The sequence below is a fragment of the Gossypium arboreum genome, chromosome 1 (genome assembly GCF_025698485.1).
Source record: "Gossypium arboreum isolate Shixiya-1 chromosome 1, ASM2569848v2, whole genome shotgun sequence".
NCBI classification, from domain to species: Eukaryota; Viridiplantae; Streptophyta; class Magnoliopsida; order Malvales; family Malvaceae; genus Gossypium; species Gossypium arboreum.
Window position 1 is genome coordinate 32,004,357 of NC_069070.1, and position 24,403 is coordinate 32,028,759.

Sequence of the window (24,403 nt, forward strand, 5' to 3'; positions counted from 1 at the left end):
AACAACAAGTGTGTTTTAAACATTACTCTATATTAGCTCTAAAAACTACAGGAATTTCTTTCACAGTCTAGTTGTTCAGAACACTTCCAGACTCGTAAGGGCGAATACTTTCTAATTCTCCTTCCATCACTTTCTTTTCAGATATGATGTTGATTTTTAGATTTCTCATCAAATCTTCGGCCGTTCCTTCTCCTGTCATCTTCGGTTCAGGATAGAAAATTCCTTCTGACACGAATGTATTGGATATATGGGGAAAAGTCATTGATTTCCACTTGACCTCTGCCCCACTCAATCATGCTCTTCTTCTCTCTTGCTTCCTCTCTATTTCTTTTCTCCTTTGCTTTGCTTCTGGCCTATACCCTAAGCCAAAGCGATCCTGTTTGTTAGTTAAAATTGGCACTACAACTCGTCCATGAAGATATTTTCTGAGTCTCCTTCCAAGCAATGCCCCTTTTCCAACTGTTACTTGTAAACTCATCCTCGTAGCTTCGGATATCTTTGGCATTGGGACCTTGCCTCCTTCGATGATGAAAGTTTCATTTACAAATTTTAATGACCGAAATGAACACTTTATTGTCTTACTATCATTTTCTATATACAACGCATCACTGGCAACGGATGCGATAATGTCCTCTTCCGCATTTATCGTTACCAACTGGCCCTCTGTCACCTATTTTAGCTTCTAGTGCAGTGATGATGGTACTGCCCCTGCTGAATGAATCCAAGGCCTCCCTAATCAACAATTATAAGAAGGTCTGATGTCCATCACTAGAAAGTCCACTTCGTACGTACTTGGTCCGATCAGAAGAGGTACCTCAATTCTTCCCATTACTTTCCTTTCGGTGCCGTCAAATGCCCTCACTATGTTCTGGCATGTCTTCATATGAGAACTGTCTATAGGCAACCTATTCAATGTAAACAGGGGCAAGACATTCAGTACTGATCCATTGTTAATTAGTACCCCCGGCAATGTATACCCTTTGCAGTGGGTGGTGATGTGCAGAGCCTTGGTGGATCCCATGCCCTCTGGCGGTATCTCATTGTCACTGAAGGAGATGAAGTTATCGGCGCTTATGTTGCTGACAAGGCAGTCTAGCTTGCTTATCGAGATGTCATCAGCGACATAGGTTTCGTTCAACACCTTCATCAGTGCGTTACGATGTACCTCCGAGTTTAAGAGCAAAGCCAGTACCAATATGCGTGTCGGCTACTTGTGTAATTGCTCCACAAAACTATACTCGCTATGTTTTAGGAATTTCAAAAACTCCTTGGCTTCATTCTCTATTGCCGGTTCATTAATCAGTGGTTCTGACCTTTCTCTCCCTTGTTTGATTATCAAGGATTTCCTTTTTACAGGTTTGGCTTTTGTGCTTGGCGTGATGTCCAGATTTTCCTCTCCTAAGACTGTCACATTGCAGTTATAATTTCAAGGCACTCTTTTGCTATCCTTATAAGGAAAAGCCACAGGTTTCTAAATTACAACTCTTGGTGCCATTTTTACCCCGGCTTCATTGATTCTTAGTCGTGAGATGATAACCACCGGGTGATTGACCTTAAAGACCTTCTCTATCGCCTCTCCCTCCGAGGTGCATACATCTTCTCCTTCGGTAAATTCAAAGAACTCCAGCTCTTTGTTGTCCATTAAAACCTATACTAGGGCTCTGAATTCATTGCATCTTCCAATCTCATTATCTCCCTCATTGTGGAACTCACAATAGTTCCTTGCATCTCGGAATTTATTTCCCAAATCCTGCATGGTTAACCCTCTTTCTACCATCTTCTTCCAAACCCCTCTCAACGAGGTTTTCACTTCCGCAACATTCAGCTTGATTCTTTTCCCCATATTCTTGACTATTGCATTTACCCTATTATCAGTATGATTGGGTAACAGATTCCCTACACCAGGTGCATCATTGAATTTCACAACACCCATTTTGAAAAGCCTTTCGACTAACCTTTTGAAAGAGGTGCAGTTCTCTATCGAGTGTCTCGTGGTTCTCACATGGTATTCACATTGAGCCCTTGCGTCGTACCACTTGGGCAAGGGGTTTGTATCGAATTTAAGTAAAAAGGAGACACAACATGTGCATCAAATAGACTTTTGTACAACTTCTAATACGTTATTGGAATAGGGGTAAACTGGGGCTTCTCTGTGTTTTGCTTTGTATTGGGCTCCTGTCTTGGCGAGGCTTGTTGGCCCATGGCTACCATTCATGGTTGGTTTATTGTGATTGGTTTTGCATAACCCATGCTCACATTGCTGGCCTCATTTCCTCTCTTCTTTGGGGCCAACCTCCTAGTGCTTTCCCCAGCCTCTATTTTTCCGTACCTTATCACATTCTTTATCATTTCACTGGACATCACTATGTCTGCAAAACTCTTAGTTGCGCTTCCCAGCATAGATTAATAAAAGGTGCCTTCAATGTATTAATGAAAAGCATGGTTGTTTCTTTTTCCAACAGCGACAGTTGGACTTGTGTAGCAACTTCTCTCCACCTCTGAGCATATTGCCTAAAACTTTCATTCGACTTTTTCTCCATGTTCTGTAACATGATCCTGTCAAGCGCTATATCCGTCACATGGCCATATTGCTTCATGAAGGTCTGTGCTAAGTCCTTCCATGATTTAACTTAGGTGTGATTCAACTGATTATACCATTTGGCCGCAGCCCTAGTCAAACTATCCTAGAAACAGTGAATTAACAATTGGTCGTTGTTGACATATCCTATCATCCTCTGACAGAACATTGTAATGTGGACCTCAAGGCAGTTAGTCCTATTATATTTTTCAAACTCTGATATTTTAAACTTTGGAGGGAGTACCAAATCTGGGACCAAGCTCAACTCCTTAATATCCACTCTACAATGATAATCAGCATTTCCAACACCTTGAATTTCTCTTCTAGCCATTTGTATCCATCTTCCAGTTACTTTGGGAGTTCCGCTCTTACCCTTCCTACTTTCACTATATCATCGAGGTTAGGGACTACAGATTTGCCCGATTGTCTTCGGGGTTAGAACACGAGCCCGTTGGGAAATTTATCGGTGCCAAAGTACCAGTCTGAGATTGGGGTCTGATATTGACAGAAACACTTTAAGGTGGTTCTTGGGTATTCAGTAAGGTAAAACCTGGAGGATAAGCAAGGTCCTCACTGTCATCCTCAGTATTGATCATGGGATTCTTCCCTTTTTCAGGCCTTCCAATTAGTAACTGGGTCAATTGGTTCATCATATTCCTTTGAAATTCCAGCATCTGATCCATCATATCCTGTTGGATTTTGGCCAACTGTTCTTGCATCTGTACTTGCAGTTGATCCTGTATTTCCTTCTGCATTTGTTCCAGTTTTTCCAACCTTTGATCCATAGCTTTGGGTTTTCTTCGTATGTAATAGTGATGTTCTAGGGTAACTATAATACGATTTCTAATTAATTAGGATTCTTTTGTGAAATTTAATGCACATGATACGATGAAATGCAAATGCATGAGATGGATGCAAAACTAAAAAGGCATCAATTCTGATCCAATTCTATTTAGAATAACTTTATTAGAAAACAAAATCCTTTACATAAAACAGATTATATATACGGCTTTGCCTTAATGCTCAAAGTTTTAACTCTCTTAAGAAGCCAAGCTAGCTCACGACCCCGGTCTGACTCTAACGCATATTTCACACTTAGCACGTCAGCCTGAACTGCTAAGGTATGTAAATGATTGACCACTTCTCGAATCTGAGGCACAGCTTCGCCCATGACATAATCTCTATCCTTGACCTGGTCTTGCGATCGACGGAGCTGTTCCTTCCACTGTTCATTATTCGACTCAAGGAATACAATTTGAAGTTCACAATTTTGTAGCACAGTCTCGAGTTCTTCTACCTTTCTTTTCAAATCCTCGATCCTGGTCAGGCTGGTTCTTAATTCAATGTCAGAGTTACGACCACTACGCTGATGTAGTGCCTTTTCTAACTCTGCTACCCGAGCTACTAACATTTCCTTCTCATCTTGGCCTTCAACTAAGCTCTTTTTTAAGGCGTTTTCACGTGCTCGAGCATCATGGAACCTCTTCTCCCTCTGATCAGCTCTAGCCTTTTCTTTTTGAATTTCTTGTTGCCATTGCTCTGACGTCTTTCCCAATCCGACATTTCTCATCGACATACGCAACTTTTTGTAATCAGTCTTCAAACTGTCCAAGTCTTCTTCAACATTTCTTTTCTTTTTTCTCAACTTCTCGGCTTCGAGTTTCTGAACATCGACATTTTACCTCAAATGCATTTTTTCCTCTTCCAATTGTTCTATCTTTTTTCCTAACTCTGAATTTCTCTCTTCAAAGTCCTGTTTTATGATTTCTAGCTCAGAGGGAATTACTTGCAACTATTCTTCCATCGATCGAACGCCCACTAAACTCTGCCTAGGGATATTATCATTGATCCTTTTATTCAACCACCCTTTGTATTCAGGGGTCTTTATTGAACCTACAGCCGATCTCTTCATCCGGTGTGTCTGTTTCTAAGCATCAGAAATCTCTCGAACCTTCTTCTTATAATTGTCCCCCTATACAAAAACTCACACTGAGCTAGCCCATGTGTCATCGGCATAAACTACCTTGATCTATATTGTCTTAAAACGAGCAAAGGGGCATATCCGATGGCTCCCCAAATTCCAGGCAGAGGTACCCAGCCAAAACTCCTACACCGATAGAGGATTTCGTCGGGAACCATCCAAAGAGCTCTCCACTCAACGTCCTCTTCCTAGAGATTTCGAATGAGCGCAATCCAATTTTCTTCTGATATGTCATCTCTCCTAGGCGTGGCTGCTATCTCCTTTAATGGGGAGTAATTCTCAAAGAAAACCCGATAGGAAACTTTATCCACCTTCTAGAAATGGCTATGGAGCCAACCTAACAATAATTGCGCACACCCTATAAATCTACCTTCACCTGCCCTCCGACATGCACTCAAAGATTTGAATGTCTCGGCTAAAATTATCAGTACTGGTGTGACTCGTTTGTCAAGTCGATCAAATAAGTCGGCAACTGCTTCATCTATATGCCTTAAAGCTTTGGGGAAAATTACCAAACCATAAATACTCAAGGCGAAGACGTCAACTTTCTTCTTTACATCTGGATGTGCTACAATCAGGTCCCTCAAACTCACCCAAGGAATGCATTTACCATCACCCTTTTGCTGAATTCGGGCTATAACCCACTGTTCACTCATCCTAGTGATACTCATTAATTTCTTTACAAAAGTTGGGATATTAGCGGCCCTAGAATAAGTTTTGTCGACTTGAACCTTTAGACAACGAAGCAAAGTTGTATACTCCTCTACAGTAAGCACCAAGTCCACCTTCCCGAAAGTGAAACAACTATATACAGAGTTCCAAAATTGAGCCATAGCCTGAAACAAGTGCTTGTCCACCTTGATGTCGAGCAGGTAGGGTAAGTCGCCATAATTTTGATAGAACAGCTGCTTAGTCTCATCATCCGAACAAGCCCATATATCCCTCAATTCCCGGAACTCATTTTGTGTCACACTGATACGAATGAAGTCACACAACTCCGACATATATCCCTTAGCTAGGCTATCTCCTTTCTCAAGTTGCATTTTCTCTGACCACATACGGACAACCGCATTATCCTCCACTTTATTAAGAAATTCGTTTTCCATGACAAACTTTCCAATTTAGTAACTGAACAGGAATCGACATCTCTTTAATATAAAATAACATGCAATCATAGCTACAAACAAAACACAAACAAGTCAGTATCGAATAATAAAAATCAAAGCAAATAGAAAATAGTCAAACACCTATCTCGGTAATCGCTAGGGTTCAACATAGCTCTAACTGGGGCAGGCCTTAGGGTTCACTATATGTGGCTCGGTTCTAAGAAAGGGTATCTGAACCAGTAGATTCTTCAACCCTCACCCATTATAGGCTCATGTGGATTGAGTTCAGTTCAGGGAATACATTTCCCTATGGCCATGTGGAGGTGAAAACCTCACGAAGACATAGGTACGGATATATCCCGGAAGTAGTCCACTAGCCCACGCGGAGGTGAAAACCTCACGAAGGCATAGTTTTTCACTCCCACTTAAAAGGTGTAACCACAACGGTCATGCAATGCAATGCAAAAGTATTCTAGCAAACATAGGGATCACAAACAAATTCAACAAAGGAACCATGATTTTCAAATCAAATTTTCAATTTTCGACAAAAGGATAGAAACTAATCAATTTTACGACTTGACTCTCTTATTGATCCCCAGTAGAGTCGCCAAGCTGTCGAAACTATTTTTTGGAACACGGGATCTACTTTAAAATATAGTATGGAGTCGTCACTAATCCTTTTTATTTAGGTGTGATCGGATCACCTAATAAAACAATTTGATTTATTAAAATATTGAGTTTGGCCTACGAAAGTCAAGAAAACAGGTTCGGGAGTCTGTTGCGTACGAAGAAGGATTAGCACCCTCGCAACGCCCAAAATTGGTACCTAATTGATTAATTAATGTCCTAATGTCAAAAATTTGAAATGATTTTAAAAGTACAATCTCATTTAAAAATGCTTGAATATACTCGAATTGGATGTTAAGATTCTCTTGTTCTGAAGGAATAAAATATCACATCCAGTACGCTAGGATACGACAATTCAAATCTTCGAAACCAAGATCATCTCATGATTTCCAAAATTCATGTATTGAGATTTTAAAAGGATATTCGGTTATTTGGTCAAATGGTAAATCGAAACCCAGCACGTTAGGGCACGATTTCTCGAATTTCCATACACGAAACATTGCCTCATTTTTTAATTAAGAAAACATAGACGAAATTTTAAAAGGATATTTGGTTATTTTGGTCAAACAGAAAAATCAAAACCTAGCATGTTAGGGCACGTTTTCTTGATTTTCCAGACACGAAACATTGCCTTGTTATCAAAGAGTTCCTTTCGTCATAATTTAAAATAGAAAGAATTGGCGATTAAAAGATAATTGATTGGACTAAAATGTTTAAATGACCACTCATAATAAAAGATTTCAACATGCATGTGAATAACAACATATCATTTTGTCAAAACACATTACCAAAGCATTAACGAATCATAGTGTTGGAAAGCATAAATAATTGAATATGATACAAATGAGCAATGTAAAAGCAATGAATATAAAATGCGACATATAAAGTGAATAATCATTCACCATATATTATTCTAACATTCGGCTAACAAATTTTTAAGAGATATTAAACAATATGTATATAACCAATAGTAGAAAATAAACATAAAACAAATTAAAAAATATAACGATAATAAATAAGTTTAAAACAAATAATATAAAAAGTAGTTTTAAAATAAATAATATACAACAATTTAAAACAGATGATATATAAAATATTTAATAATATATATAAGTGTAAAAATAATATTGAAACACTTCAAAATAAATAAATAGAATCTATAATAATTTAATATAAAATAAATCATAAGTATAAGAACAACAATAAATCATATGTGAAATAATAATATATAAATTGATTTTAAAATAAACATTATGCAAGCAAAGAATTAAAGTAAGTAACATACAAAACTATATATATATATATATATGTGTGTGTGTGTCTACAAGAGATAATATACATAAAATAAAAAATAGTTAAATATAAATTATGTGTATATATATACAATAATAATGTATAAAAATATTTAAAATAGCCACGATATAAAACTTTAAAATAAAGAATGTACATAAAGAAAATTTTAAAATGCGTAAATTATATAAATAAAGCATTTTAAAAATATACAAAAGAAAATAAATAAATAAATGAATAATATAAAAGTGAATAATAATTTAAAATAAATGCTAAAAACAATTTTACAAACAAAAAAACTGAAATTAAAAGGAAAAGGACTCAATTGAAATAAAATTAAAATCAACAAGATAATCTATAAATGAACAAAGCGTTGGAGCCTAATTTGGGACTTAAATACAATGTGTGCAAACTCATGGGGATTGAAAACGAAATTATCCCAAGTTCCAAAACGCAGTGCTTAAACACGGAAAAAATTAACACCGCGCCTAAATCTCAGAGAAAAATTAAAGAACGAAGAATGAAGAATTAACACGGACAAAAAGGGAGGACTAAACACATAAATTCCCCTTTTTAGAAAAAAAAAAAAAGAAACCTTCCTCCCTCCCCCCCAAGTTATCTGTTACGAATCAAAAGGAAAAGAAAAAAAAAAGGGTTTTCTCCCTTTCTACTCTACTAGGGCACAAATAGATCAGCTCCCTGCTGCTAATCCACCCCGATCACGAATAACGGCGACCGGAGGAGCCCCAACCAAGTACCTTCGACCCTTTTCGCTTTCTTTATTTTTTATTTAAAAAAAACACTTCAAACACTATGTCCTACTTTAAAACAACTCAAAATAAAACCCATGAAAAGAGAACATCAATAACAACAAAAGAAATCTAAAAAAAATGCAACCTTTGCCTTTTGATTTCTCTGAATTCTTTCTTGTATATTTGTTGATTTTTTAGATCTATATTCTATTTTTCTGAAAAAGGAAGGGGAAAAAAAAGTTCCCAAAACAATAAAAATTTTAGGGCTTTATAGTCGAATACAACTTGTTTTTTGCTATTTTCTTGCTCAAGTCGCAGGTGCCGTGAAGACGTGGAGGAGGAGTGCACGGACGTGATGCTGACGACGATGACGCCATGAAATGGGGTTGTGCGTGGGGCGTGCGGCGCTAAACTTGGCTTCTGTTTTGCTAATGGTTGTGGGCTAGGTCTAGGGTCAAGTTTGGGCTTTCTGCTTTGGGCTGTTTTGATTAGGGCCCTACATACATAATTAGAGTGATTCCATTTTTACTAATGAGATAAGACAAAACTCCAAATAATAATTTTTTTTTTTAAGAATTAAGATATCTTACAAGTCATTTGTATGAGATATCTTAAATGTCAATTATACTACTAATGAAGTTTAATTCTTTTGGGATTTGTGACTATTTTATTAATAAAATTATTTTTAAAGTTAGAGTTGAAGTTTTATTTTTAAGAATGCAATGCAATAATAAGCCATCAATTATTGATAAAAATAAAATAAGAGTCATATTTCATGATTTTATTTATAAATTGTATATGACAATAGATATTCATAATGTTACATGAAGGAGTTTTGTTTTTATTATTTTGGTATGAATTTTAGTTTAATTTAAATATGAATATATTTTAATTTGTTTATGGATTGTAGTAGTTTGATGGTAGTGGTAATTATAAAATTATATCAATTGTAATAGAAACTTGTATACAATTATAATAGTAATTTGAGGAGAAAATGATGAAATGTGTATAGCCTATATTAAATACAATCGGATTGAAGATAAGATTAAAAAAGACGATTCTCGGTGGGCATTTCAGTAAACTCAACAGTCAACCTCCGCTCCTTCTCTGAACTTTAACCAAACGACCGTTACTCACACTAACCGTATTTAAAATAAAAATCTAAAATAATAATAACAAAAACAGGCCCCTTATAGTCGTTGGATCAAAGGTGAAAGCTTTATAAAATGCCAACGACTCCAGTATCATTCCTCCTTTTTATCTCCTTTCTCAGTTTTACTTTGGACGACTACCATTTTTATTTTTATTTTGCATTGGAGCAGAGAAAATAGCTGATACAATCGCGCTAATCAGAAACGGAAACCACCATTTTCGGAAATACATAAAAACAAAGATGGCGACTATTTTATATTAATTACGGTAGTTCGATCTCCCACTTCCATAGTTTTTACTTATTGTTTCCTTTCTTCATTAAAAAATAATAATAATTCCCTCTCCTCCTGCTGTCTCTCTTTGCAAATGTTTGGAAATTTCATCTTTTTGCCTAAAAAATAATATTTTTACAGTTATATCTCTGTCCCTTTGACTGCAGATTGAAAGGAAAATAATTAGTTTTTTTCTTTTTTCCTAATTTTTGTTGTTGATTTCTTCATTCAAATGTTTTTCGGTTGAAACAAAAGAAGAAGAAAGACAAAAACCCGAAATGTCTGTCGTAGATGTTGCTTTGAGTCCGGTTCGTCGAGAAGCGGTTCACTCTTCTGGTTATTGCTATAACCAAGCGGGTGACTCGATCTTGATTTACCTTTCGGTTTCCGGTTCGGTGATTCCGATGCGGGTTTTAAAATCCGATTCGATAGCCTCCGTCAAGCTTCGGATCCAGACATGTAAAGGCTTTGTAGTGAAGAAACAGAGGCTTGTTTTTAAAGGCAGAGAATTGGCTCGCAACGATTCGCTTGTTAAAGACTACGGCTTGAAAGGGGGGAATTTTTTGCACCTAGTTTTAAAACTTTCCAATCTTTTGCTCATCACTGTAAGAACAAGTTGCGGGAAAGAGTTTGAATTGCATGTTGATAGGTTTAGAAATGTTGGGTATTTGAAACAAAGGATAGTTAAACAAGGGAAAGGTTTCGTTGATGTTGATGAACAAGAAATCTTTTGTAATGGTGAAAAACTCGATGATCAAAAACTAATTGATGATTTATGTAAAGATAGTGATGCTGTGATTCATTTGATGGTTCAAAAATCAGCCAAAGTTCGAGCTAAGCCTGTTGAACCGGTTAGAGATTTCTGGTTTGAACCAGTTATTGTGAACCCCAAAGTGAAATTGCCTTGTTTTATGTGGGATATGATGCATTCTACATTTGATGGGTTGGATATGGGGAACCAGCCAATTCGATCACCGGAAGGGACAGGAGGGGTTTACTTTATGCAAGATAAGTTGGGGGTTGATTATGTTTCGATCTTTAAACCGATCGATGAGGAGCCGATGGCAAATAACAATCCACATGGAGTCCATGGATCATCAAATGGTGAAGGGTTGAAAAAGGGTACAAGAGTTGGAGGAGGAGCAGTGAGAGAAGTGGCTGCTTATATATTGGATCATCCCAAGAGTGGACCTCGGTCTTTGTCTGGTGAGATGTCGGGGTTTGCTGGTGTCCCTCCTACTTGCATGGTTCAGTGCTTGCACAAAGGGTTTAACCATCCAAATGGGTATAAATGTGCACCTGAGAATGTTAAGGTTGGGTCCTTACAGATGTATATGAAGAATGCCGGGAGTGGTGAGGATGTAGGTCCAGGAGGTTTCCCTGTGGAGGAAGTGCACAAGATCAGCGTGCTCGATATAAGAATGGCAAATTCCGATCGACATGCCGGTAATATCTTGATTGGTAAACGGAAAAATGACCAAACTGTGCTTATTCCAATTGATCATGGCTACTGCTTGCCTGAGAATGTAAGTTTATATATAGCTATATCATTCTAGTAATGCGTTGCATCTTTGTTGTCTAACCCTTTTTTTTTTTTTTTTTAATCTATTTGCAGTTCCAGGATTGCACATTTGATTGGGTTTATTGGCCACAATCACGACAGCCTTACTCCCAAGAGACTATAGACTATATAAAATCACTGGATGCTGAACAAGATGTTGCACTTCTGAGATTTTACGGGTGGGATGTTCTGTCGAAAAGGCCAAGACGCTCTGTATCTCGACCATGCTTTTGAAAAAAGCGGTCGACCGGGGTCTTACCACTCCCTTTGCTATTGGAAGCATCATGTGCAGGGAAACTGTGAACAAGGAATCTGTGATTGAGCAAATTGTAGATGAAGCTCAAGATTTGTTGCTTCCAGGCATGAGTGAAGCTGCATTTATGGAGACTGTGTCTCAAGTCATGGATTCTTGGCTTGACAAGCTCACAAACTAAAGCTACCTATATGGTTTGTTCATGGTGTTGAAAAGTCAAATTAAAAAAAAAAATGGGTGTTGAAAAGTCAAAATTGGGAGGTGCAAGTGGCACCGAAAGAAAAAAGTGATAGGCAAGTTGTTTAAAGTTGAATGGGATAATTGCAATTTTGGTCCCTAATTTTTTAGGCCATTTGCAAGTTAGTCCCGAACCTCAACTATAAATAGGCCTAACCATTTCTCATTTCAACTATCCCAACCAATCTTTCTCTTTTAGTTTTCTCTTCTCCCATTTGAGAATTCTTAAGGAATTCTATTTGTTTGTAATATTTTGGAGATAGTAAAGTTATCATCGGTGTTAGTGCCGAGGACGTAGGTATAATTTATCGAACCTCGTTAAAACTCTTGTGTTCTTTCTTGTCCTATTTTTCTTTCATTATTTGAGGTATAATAGTAGTATTTAATTGTGCTATTAAATTACTATAAAAGGGATATTCGACTAAGGAAAGACTTGGTATTTAAGAGATCCTTGTGATCCACCTCTCTTCCCAGGAATTGAACTTTCGTGATTTTTAGTACAATAATTTACACGCTTCCAACCCTATTGGAACAACAAGTGGTATCGAGCCAAGGTTAATCGTAGTATGCTCTGTGGTTGCAGTTTAAACCGATCTTCCACATCGAAAAGATTTCCTTAGGTATATTGAAAGATTATGGAGAAAAACGGCTTGTAGGAGCTTCAACATCGTCCATGTGGACAAGACCGACAATTGCAAATGCAAGATTGGCGTGGAGATCTTTGATGGCACGGGCCATTTTGGTATGTGGCAAAGTGAGGTTCTAGATGCCCTTTTCAAAGAGGTCTAGACATTGCCATTGATGAAGAGAAACCAGATGATGTACGGAGAAAGATTGGAAGGCGATCAATCGGTTGGCATGTGGCACAATTCGATCATGCCTTTCTCGAGAGCAGAGGTATGCTTTTTCAAAGGAGACTTCTGCAAATAAGTTGTGGGTGGCACTTGAAGAAAAATTTTTGAAGAAAAACAGTCAAAATAAGCTCCACTTGAAGAAAAGACTGTTTCGCTTCACTTACGTCCCAAGTACCACAATGAATGATCACATCACCAAATTTAATCAGTTAGTCACTGATTTGCTGAATATGGATGAGACATTCAAAGATGAAGATTTGGCTTTGATGCTGTTGGGGTCACTTCCTGAGGAGTTTGAGTTCCTAGAAACTACTCTACTTCATGGCAGGAGTGATATATCTCTGAGCGAAGTCTATGCGGCCTTATACAGTTATGAACAGAGAAAGAAGGACAAACAGAAAAACTCAATCGAGATACAGAAGCTTTAGTAGTCCGAGGTCGTTCATACACTCGGAAGAAAACTCAAAAGGGAGATCAAAGTCAAAGTCCGACTCGGAAAGATGAATGTGCCTTTTGTCATGAGAAAGGCCACTGGAAGAAAAATTGTCCAAAGTCAAGAATAAGGGAAAAGTCATTGTAGATGCTTGTGTTGCAAAGCATGATACCGTGACTCAATTATCATCGGTTGCATCATCATCGCTGCTCCATTCGGATGAGTGGATATTGGATTCGGGTTGTACCTATCATATGTCCCCTAACCGGAGTGGTTCTCGATTTAGTAGAACTAAATGGAGGAGTTGTTTATATGGGCAATGACAATGCTCAGAAACTGCTGGGATAGGTTCAATCCAATTAAAGAATCAAGATGGATCAACCGAGTTCTAACGATGTTCAGATGCGTGCCGGTTTGAAGAAAATCTCATCTCATTGGGAGCCTTGGAATCCAATGGTTCATTGTTACTATGAGAGATGGGGTTTTGAAAGTGACATCTGGCGACTTGTGATATTGAAGGGCATCGGGAAAAATAACTTGTATTACTACCAAGGTAGTACAGTTATTGGAGCAATCGCAGCTTCTTAAGTAACAAAGAATTGGACTCAATGCGCTTGTGGCATATGAAATTGGGACATGCCGGTGAAAAATCCTTGCAAATTCGGCAAAGCAAGGATTGTTGAAAGGTGCAAAGGCTTGCAAATTAAAATTTTGCGAGCATTGTGTTCGGGAAAGCAAAGAGAGTGAAATTCAACCTCGCTATCCATAATACAAAAGGTATTTTGGAATATGTTCACTCAGATGTGTGGGGCCTTCCAAAACACTTTCGTTGGGAGGAAAACACTACTTTGTTACTTTTGTTGATGACTTTTCCGTAAGAGTTTGGGTGTATACCATGAAAACTAAAGATGAAGTGCTTGGAGTTTTTCTTAAATGGAAAACTATGATCGAAAACCGACCGGCAAGAAAATCAAGCGGCTTAGGACGGACAATGGAGGGAATATAAGTGATCCGTTCTTCGATGTGTGCCAAGAGTATGGTATTGTTCGACACTTCACAATCAAGGATACACCACTGCAGAATGGAGTGGCAGAGCGTATGAATCGAACATTGCTGGAGAAAGTTCGATGTATGTTGTCCAATGCTGGGTTGGGCAAGCAATTTTGAAATGAGGTTGTGACATACGCCGCCATCTTGTTAATCGCTTGCCATCATCGCATTAGAAAGAAAAACTCCTATGGAGGTATGGTCTGAAAACCGGCTCTGATTATGATTCCTTACATGTGTTTGGATCCACTGCATATTACCATGTGAAGGAGTCAAAGTTAGATCCGAGGGCAAAGAAAGCTCTCTTTATGGGAATCACTTACGGAGTGAAGGGATTTCGTCTTTGGTGCTTAAGCACAAAGAAAATGATCTGTAGAGTAGATGTTACCTTTGATGAATCTGCCACATTGAAAAAGGTAGCAGATGAAGATATTCAGACAAGCGATACTCCACAGCAGGTGGAGTGTACTCCAAAACAGGTGGAGTTTGAGCAGATGGGGATTTGCCCAGTTAATAAGTCTAATTCTCCAGCCACAATGGAGGAATTAGAGGTTGAAGAGGTTCGACCCAAGAACCATTAAGTACACCGTAACCGATTCAGCTTGCAAGGCCAAGGAGAGAAATTCGTAAACCTGCTCGATTTACTGATATGGTGGCCTACGCCCTTCCCGTTGTTGATGATGATATTCCTATCACTTATCAAGAAGCAATGCAAAGCTTAGAAAGTGATAAATGGAAAAGCCATGGATGAAGAAATGCAATCTCTCCGAAGAACAATACTTGGGAGTTGGCGCAATTAAGAAAGGTAAAAGGGCAATCGGATGTAAGTGGGTATTCGCAAAGAAAGATGGATCTCCTAGTAAGAAAGATGTTCGCTATAAGGCAAGGTTGGTAGCTAAAGGCTACGCTTCGAAGGAGGAATTGACTACAATGATGTATTTTCCCCTGTTGTGAAGCATTCCTCCATTAGAATTTTGTTGGCCTTGGTAGCACAGTTGAATTTGGAGCTAGCTCAACTTGATGTTAAGACGGCTTTCTTGCATGGTGAGTTAGAAGAGGAGATCTATATGACTCAAACTGAAGGATACACAAATCTTGGTGGTAGAAATTGGGTTTGTAAGTGAACAAATCGCTATATGGATTGAAGCAATCCCAGAGACAAGGGTACAAGCGATTTGATAGCTTTATGAAAAGCGAAGTACACAAGAAGCAAATATGACAATTGTGTGTATTTGCAGAAGTCGCATGACGGATCTTTCATTTATCTACTCTTGTATGTTGATGATATGTTAATCGCTCAAGAGCCAAAAGAGATAGATAAGTCAAGGCTCGCTTGAATCAAGAGTTCGAGATGAAAGATCTAGGTGAGGCCAAGAAGATTCTCGGCATGGAGATAAGTAGAGATAGACAGAGAGGCAAGCTTTGTTTGAATCGAAGCAATATCTGAAAAAGGTATTACAATGTTTTGGTGTAAATGAAAACACTAAACATGTAAGTACCCCACTTGCTTCTCATTTGAAACTTAGTGCTCAATTATCTCCAAAAACAAGAAGAAAGAGAATATATGGCAAAAGTCCCATATGCTAATGCAGTTGGGAGTTTGATGTATGCGATGGTGTGTACGCTACCGACATTTCACAAGTCGTTGGAGTTGTGGCGGTATATGCATGATCCTCGAAAAGGACATTGGCAAGTGTGAGATGGATTCTACGGTATCTTCAAAACCGTAGATGTTGGTTTAATTTTGAGCAGGATGAAGCACTTGGTCGGGTTTGTAGTCGGATATGTTGATTCCGACTTTGCCGGTGATTTAGATAAACGTCGTTCAACTACGGGGTATCTGTTTACTCTTGCGAAAGCCCCAGTGAGTTGGAAGTCTACCTTACACCTCTGATCGTGTCTACTACAGAGGCGTAATATATGGCGATTCTGAGAAGTCATTAAGGAGGCTATTTGGCTTAATGGATTGTTGAAAGACTTGGGAGTTGTTCAAAGTCACATTAGTCTATATTGTGACAGTCAGAGCGCTATTCATTTAGCGAAAAATCAAGTCTATCATTCAAGAACCAAGCATATCGACGTAAGATATCACTTTGTGGGAAGTCTTTGAAAAGGAAAATTCTACTTGAAGATTCCGACAGCAGATAATCCCGCAGATATGATGACTAAGGTGGTAACAACAATCAAGTTTAATCATTGTTTGAACTTGATTAACATCCTGAAAATTTGAGCACCTTCAGTGTATGGCGCCGAGAGCGCATTTGGAGGCACTACAAAAGATAGCTTTATCAAATTTGGGGAGTTGAAGGAGTATGTGAAGATGTGATTATCCTAATCAAATCTTCAAGGTGGAGATTGTTGAAAAGTCAAATTAAAAAAAATGGGTGTTGAAAAGTCAAAATTGGGAGGTGCAAGTGGCACCGAAAGAAAAAAGTGATAGGCAAGTTGTTTAAAGTTGAATGGGATAATTGCAATTTTGGTCCCTAATTTTTAGGCCATTTGCAAGTTAGTCCCCGAACCTCAACTATAAATAGGCCTAACCATTTCTCATTTCAACTATCCCAACCAATCTTTCTCTTTTAGTTTTCTCTTCTCCCATTTGAGAATTCTTAAGGAATTCTATTTGTTTGTAATATTTTGGAGATAGTAAAGTTATCATCCGGTGTTAGTGCCCGAGGACGTAGGTATAATTTATCAACCTCGTTAAAACTCTTGTGTTCTTTCTTGTCCTATTTTTCTTTCATTATTTGAGGTATAATAGTAGTATTTAATTGTGCTATTAAATTACTATAAAAGGATATTCGACTAAGGAAAGACTTGGTATTTAAGAGATCCTTGTGATCCACCTCTCTTCCCTGGGAATTGAACTTTCTGTGATTTTTTAGTACAATAATTTACACGCTTCCGACCCTATTGGAACAACACATGGTACATATTTGAATGTATTGAGTTAATGATGAGTCCATTTTTGTATGGACCACAAATTATGTCAATGTAGATGGCTTATCCTTCATAGGAGATTGAAGCTTTCCTTTATTTATTTATTTATTTTTATAACTTTATCAAGTTATTACTTGATCCTGTATTAATATGTTGAACAGATTCAAAGATAATGAAATAATAGGTAGCCATTGATGATTGGGTTTGATGTAAAACTTGCATATATTGGGTTTTTTTATGTGTAATTTGATGATTGTTTTGGACCATATATCGTTTCAGAAAGGTAAACTAAAAATGGGCCAAGATCAGCCATATCCAACGTTCTCTTAATATTTTACTCAACCCAAATTAAAGGTGTGTCATGTCAAAGAGCCTTTCTATTTTCCCTTTCTGAAATATGGAAGTAATGGGTGAGTTTAAACATGACCATCGGATTTTGATCTGCACTGTTACTACAGGGGTAAGTTTTTTTTGGATTGAGTTGGTTGAATTATTAAGTCATTAATTTTTAATTTGATGGATTTGATTGCAGATTTAATTTAAATTAATCAAATTATTAAATTTTATTGTTTTTAAAATATTAAAAATTAAAAAACTCAGTTCAACTTTCAACTCAACCGATTTTTTTTTATTCTTTTTCAATCGATCCAATAAGCCAATCCAATTTGGTTTCAACAACCTTAATTGGAGTAAAATAATTTCTCTAATTTTAGGGTCATGTTTGAGGATGATATCAGAACGAGAGATATACAAATTGGGTCGGACAAACAAAAACTCATCTCACCTGACCCTGTAAGTAAATAAAACCAATTTTAATCTATAGAGCAGTGGTAATTAATTATGATACTCCCAACTTGAGTCTGGAATTTCTATGCGCAAATTAATTTTTTTAAAAAGTTTTTTTTTTTCTATCCGTTCATACAATTATTGGCAGAAGAAACCCAAAGAAGCTTATATTGAAACACCCACAATTCTTACTGCAGTAAATTTAGCAAATTTCTGTCATTTTCCACTGCCACTGCCACCGCCATTGAAATTGTTGTTTCACTTCTTACAAGAAGACCACTGATTTGTTCCAACACACCAAATAGACTACGCTTTTGCCGTTTGACAATCATTCCACTGACCATGTGGAAAGGCATCAATTTTTCTTTACCTAAAGCTTTTTCCTTTGACTCCTATATGTAAAAACAAGACCGTAGTTACCTTTCGACTTACCACCCTTTCTTTTTCATTTTTTACTATTCTTACCCTTTTTCATTTTTTTGGATATCTTATCCAGTATTTATCTGATTTTCTAAATACCAATTTAACTACAATATTTTGTTCTACCAATCTTCAAACATCTACTCTTAATAATGCTCTTTGAACAAAATTTCTTATTTTTCATATTTGAGTGTTAAAATTTATATAAAATACTATATTTAGGTTAACAGTTAATAACCTAAATATTCCAGTTTTGTTGCGAAAAATCAAACACATCCCAAACTAGAAAGGAAAAAAAAGAAAAAAAAGATGAATCTTAAAACTAAATAACTGAATTTTTTTTTTTCATAATTTCCGCCTCCAAACTGCAAATTCTTACAATTTGCATCATCTTCTTATCCATTTTTTCAAAAAAAAAAAAATTCTCATCCTCTTTAAAGTTAAAAGTTAAGAACTAGCATACCCTCACTTTTTCTTTTCAATTTTCTTCTTAATTAATTTTTCTTCTTTCTTTTTCATTCACTTCATCTTTGATTCAATGATTCCTTCCCCCAAAGCATAAAAAAAAACACTCAAAAATCTAAGCTTTGAATAGCTCCAACATAAACTCCAAATCCTTTCTTATAAAATGACAAAACCCAACCAAAGAAAAAGTCTTCCCTTTCACATTACTTTCCTTTCCCCCACTTTCTCTTCTTCTTAAATACTCTCTTATTTTCCCTACATCCAAACACTCTTTTCCTTCCCCCATTTCACTTCCTTTCTCTTTTTAGATCAACACCCAAGAAAAAAAACACAGTTCGAATTTACAAAAATCATGGTGAAGTCTCAAAGGCCGCCATCTGGCCGTACAAATCTGGCATCATGTATTGTAGCAACCATTTTCTTGATCTTTCTTGTAATCATTGTTCTCATTGTTTATTTCACCGTTTTTAAACCCAAAGACCCTAAGATTTACGTTAATTCCATCCAGCTCCCTTCTTTTTCCGTCGGCAACAACTCCGTCAGCTTCACTTTCTCTCAATACGTCACCGTTAACAACCCTAACAGAGCCACTTTTTCTCACTACGACAGCACTATTCAGCTCCTTTACTCCGGATCTCAAGTCGGGTTCATGTTCATACCCGCCGGGAAGATCGAGTCGGGTCAGACTCAATACATGGCCGCCACTTTTGCAGTTCAGTCATTTCCCTTGGCGCAACCGAATCAAGCGGCGGCGGCCACCACGATACCTATACCTGGTGCTACTACTACGGTGGCGGCGAAGATGACAGGGCCCGTTGGGGTGACAGCTGGGTTCGGCGGGGGTAATAATGTGAATCGAGTTGGACCAACGATGGAGATTGACTCTCGGATGGAATTAGCGGGTCGGATTCGGGTTCTAAATGTGTTCGCCCATCACGTGGATGCTAAATCGGAGTGTAGAGTCACCGTTGCTGTGAATGATGGGTCTGTTTTAGGGTTTCATTGCTAATTTTTCTTCCTTTTTTTAATGTAATTTTAGACATTTAACAGCTTTTTTTTTCTTAAAATTTATCAGTTTTGGAGGATCTGGTGATTTGGGTTTTAAATTTTTTATACCCAATTTGTCAAAAAAACTGTAAAAATTAGAACTTTGATTGTTGTGGGTGCTGCAAGTAAGGTGTTTTTAGTATAAAGAAAGAAAGGTTTCAGCTTATGAGCATAATTTGTGAATTAATGAACTTTTTATTTAAAGGGATTAATTGAAGAGTAAGTAAAGGATGGATACTAATGATAGAGTGAAGTGAGATTACTTTGTGGTGGGGCTTTTTGTTTTGGTTTTGGACCAATAATGAAGCAAAGGTGAGTTGAATAATGAGCTGGAAAAAAGGCAGCGCAAAATCCGGCTTGTTTTCCGTTTACTCTTTTTTTTTCCATTGTTCGAGGAAGGGCACTAATTGGGAGGTCAGAAAGTCTACGACGTCGTTTAAACTTTAAATTTTGATAGAGCAAAATTCAGTCAGTTGCAGATGGTTTGGGATCATCGTCGTCGGAGAATTAATTGCCCATCGGATTTCGATAAATGTGCCAGTGAGAAAATTATAATTAAGTGGGGAGAGTTGAGTTAGTGAGGTTAGTGGGACCCAAGACAGCGGAGCAGAAGAGACACTGAATATCATCACCAGTCAGTGTCCTCGAAATTCGAGTTTATGTTTTTCTTTAGGTTAAAATCCTTCATAACTCCTTGGCCTTTTAGAGCATCTGGAATTTAGTTTTTTATAATTTAAGTTCAAGTTTTAACCTCGTTAATTTTTTTTATATAATTTTAAGTTAATTATTATTTTATTTTTTAATTATATAATTATTAAGTTTGTTTTTTTTTTTAAATATTACTTCAATAAATTTAACTATGTTTAGAGTTAAACTGTGATACCCCTAATCTTAAACCGTCGTCGGAACAGAGTTACGATATATTATCGAATAATCAGACAATTTGTGATTAATATTTAAATAATTATCGAACATATTATATTATAAAATAATTATAAAGTCCCTTAATTGGACCCTCAAGGCCCAAAATAAGTATTAGAGGGGAATAGGGACTTGTTCGAGTGCTTCGAGGATTTTTTTTTAACTCAATATAACCCCTTTGTAAATATCTAACATTTTCTGCAATTTTAAACTAGGACCAATCCAAAATCAATATTTGAACGAATGCAATTTCATGTTTAATCGTATTAAAATCATACATATAACATTTATTTGATAATTTACTCTATGTACATTTATATTACCATTAAAAATTAAATTAGAATTTCATTCATTCCATTCTAAATTTAGCACCAATTATACCATGTATATCATATAAATTTTCATACCATTTTATTAGTTTAAACACTAAAATACCAAATACCATTCTTTACAACAAAAATCATATAGCATTTTAAATTGACCAAAACAACACCTATGTACATGCCACTTTTACCAAAAGAAAAATACATTACCGAGTTTTGCACTGGAGTCGGGATCACCTGGATGCTGAACTGAGACTCTGAACACCTATTAACCTACACACGGAAACAACCGTATGTTGAGTATTTTATACTCAACGGTATTACTATAATTCAAATTATAAACATAATAACCATATCATTAAATCATATAACTTTATTTATTTTTATTTTTTTACTAAATCAATTCAAACTTAAATTTGTCATTCTCAATATATTCATACAATTCAATTTAGCTAATCAACAGTTGAAATCACATACATTTATGTTGAGCCATTATCCATCTCATGAACCATTAGTTCATGCTTTCCATTCTCATACTCACATTCAAATCACTTTTTTTTTTTAATTCACGTTCCATTTTCACTTTTTTTTAATGGCTTAATCAATTAATTTTATTCAGTTTAACATTTCCTTTAATTACCCCTATTAACAGGCCTCGGAATTTGGCGGATACACAGATCCAACCAAACACTCCAGTATGGCACCCAATGCCTCATCAGATAGTTCGAAGCAAATAATTGACACCCAGTATCTCATCGGCCAAGCCGAAGTAAGTTGGTGCACAGTACCTCATTGAATCTCTCCGAAGTAATATAGTGACACCTAGTGTCTCATCGACTCGAGGTCGAGGCATCCTGCATCCCTGAACACTTCCAATCCTATGGTATGCCAACTATATCCAACTCAGCCCGACTAGTTAATAGGGTATTCGATTCACTTTCTCAATTCAATATCATTTTCAATTCATTTACGAATCAATTCAATTTCACTTTTCATCAATATAAAATTCAATATTAATACTTATCCATCATCAATTCAATTTCCTTTTCAATTCCATAATAATACTAACCTCATAATTTACTTACCATACATATAATTAAAAATTTAACATTTAATAAAAATAACTTGAATTATAGTAATACAAATCCGGATTTATTCGGTTACTCCTCTACAACTTTTTCCTCTCCTTTCGATGTCAATGCCTCGGATTCCTTGTTAGCTACGAAAATAATAATAATTTTCACTATCAGTTACAGCATTAAATTATAACAAATAATTGAATTTTTTATTCAATTCCTACTTATTCCCAATTTAGTCCTAACTAAATTCACTTACTTTTCTAACTCAATTTATACTTCTTTTCTACTTTAATTTCTTGCTATATTAAACTCAACTATTCAATATTCACAATAAAATCCTAATCTAAAACTTCTTTCAATTTAATCCCTTTATCACAAAACTTATAGCTTTTTTTACAATTTAATCCCTTTATCACTTTTAACTTGAAATTCATTCAATTAAACCCCTAATTCATATTTTTGTTCAACATGAACTATATTTGAAAACCTATGAACTTCCAAAATATTAACTTAATTTCATCAAAACCTTGTTTTAAAACTTCAAAAACATCAAAATTAAGTGAAAGGACTTAATTGACTTACCTTTTCAAAATTTAAAGCTTCAAATCCCTACTTTTCATTTTTCTTTTGTTTTTCTCCTTTCTTTCTTTCTTTCCCATTTGCTATTATGTTCTTTCCTTCTTTATTTCTTTTCTTTTATGTTATATATATATATATATATATATATATATATCTTTTATTTTATTAATTAACTTATTATATTATAATATAATAACATTAAATATTTTTATATAATTAATCATATACATACAAATGTACATATATATATATATATTATTTTTTACTACATTTGTACACCATCAATACCATACAATTGTCATACTTTCAATTTATTTACTAATAAAAATCTTCTAATATAATTATTTAATTAGTAATTATCTTTTACTTAATTTTCAAGTAAATAAATAAATATAATACAAATGTATATATTTACATTATTACAAATGTTATTATCTAATTTGTTCATTACTCAAAATCTTACAATTTAATTATTTTATCTAATAAATATTTTTTACTAATTAAATAAAAATATCACAAATGTATATATTTCTATTAATTCACTTGTATTAAATCACTACCATACATTTGTCTTTATTTAACTTATTTCATAATATAATAATAATTAATATAATTTATAAATTAATTTAAAACCTTCAACATATAAAATCTAATAAAAATCTTAAATTTTATCTAAGATTGCCGCCTCATCTATAGTAAATTGGTTTAATTACCATTTTGGCCCTTTATACTTTCTTTTAATCTATAATAAATTTTTACCCTTTATTCAATTTAGTTATTTTTGCTAACTATCCTAATTTAAGTTAAATTCACCTAATTAAAACTTAATTAAACACACTACTAGACTCATAATTACTCCTAATAATTACTTACAAACCCGATTTATTAAGACGGAGGCCCAATACTGTACTTTTTCGGTGCTCGTGAATCTTGGGTCATTACAGAAACTTAAATTTTAAAATTTGATAAGTTAATGGCTATTTTTTAAAACAAAAGTAGAGACTTATAGTATATTTTAGCATTTTTCTTATTTTTTGTTAAAGGTACATTGAATAAATATAATTATTTTTTTATATGTTATATTATTTGTAGGTTGTTAAAGAAAAATCAAGAAATTGAAAATCAATTTGATCTAATGTATGTGACAGTTTATGAAATAAAAGTTAAAATTACAGTCACCTAAACTAAATCAAAAGCAATTTTTATTTAATTTAGAATTAATTTAAATTTATTATTATAAAATAAATATTTTATATTTAAAATAATGAAAATAACATAAATTTTTATATAAAAATTATTTTTAAATCATATAAAAGTTATTATTTTTATTTATTCGATGTCGCAACTTCCACCTTTCAATATCGCGACATCCTTACACTTTTGAAACAAAACTTTTTCTTGCATCTATTTAGTTTTAGGCCCTACCTCGAAATTGCCTACAATGTCGCGACTCCCATCCTAGGATGTCGCGATATCACTGTAGCATGCACAAAAGCCTTAGTTTTTTTTTTTTTCAACTCAAAATTCTCAACTACACAAAAAAGTCCTATACTAAATCTTAATCCTAAACATGAAATGAGTTTGAAAAATAAGCAAAAATAGATAGTCTTGTCTCCAATTATTCAATTATTTACATGTAACACTCCTAATTCGTATCCGTCGCCAGAATAGGGTTACGAAGCTTTACCAAAGTTTACAGA

The 24,403-nt window shown here is 35.4% G+C and overlaps 1 protein-coding gene and 1 pseudogene across 1 annotated transcript; both read left to right on the forward strand.

Annotated features, from left to right (window-relative positions):
- Positions 1-9,568: 9,568 nt before the first annotated feature.
- On the forward strand, positions 9,569-12,010 carry LOC108482886 (phosphatidylinositol 4-kinase gamma 2-like; annotated as a pseudogene).
- A 6,712-nt stretch (positions 12,011-18,722) lies between these two features.
- On the forward strand, positions 18,723-19,821 carry LOC108480910 (uncharacterized). The gene has a single exon (XM_017784045.2). It carries the CDS (start codon positions 19,107-19,109, stop codon positions 19,761-19,763), a length of 657 nt encoding a protein of 218 aa, XP_017639534.1. The 5' UTR covers positions 18,723-19,106; the 3' UTR covers positions 19,764-19,821.
- Positions 19,822-24,403: the final 4,582 nt, after the last annotated feature.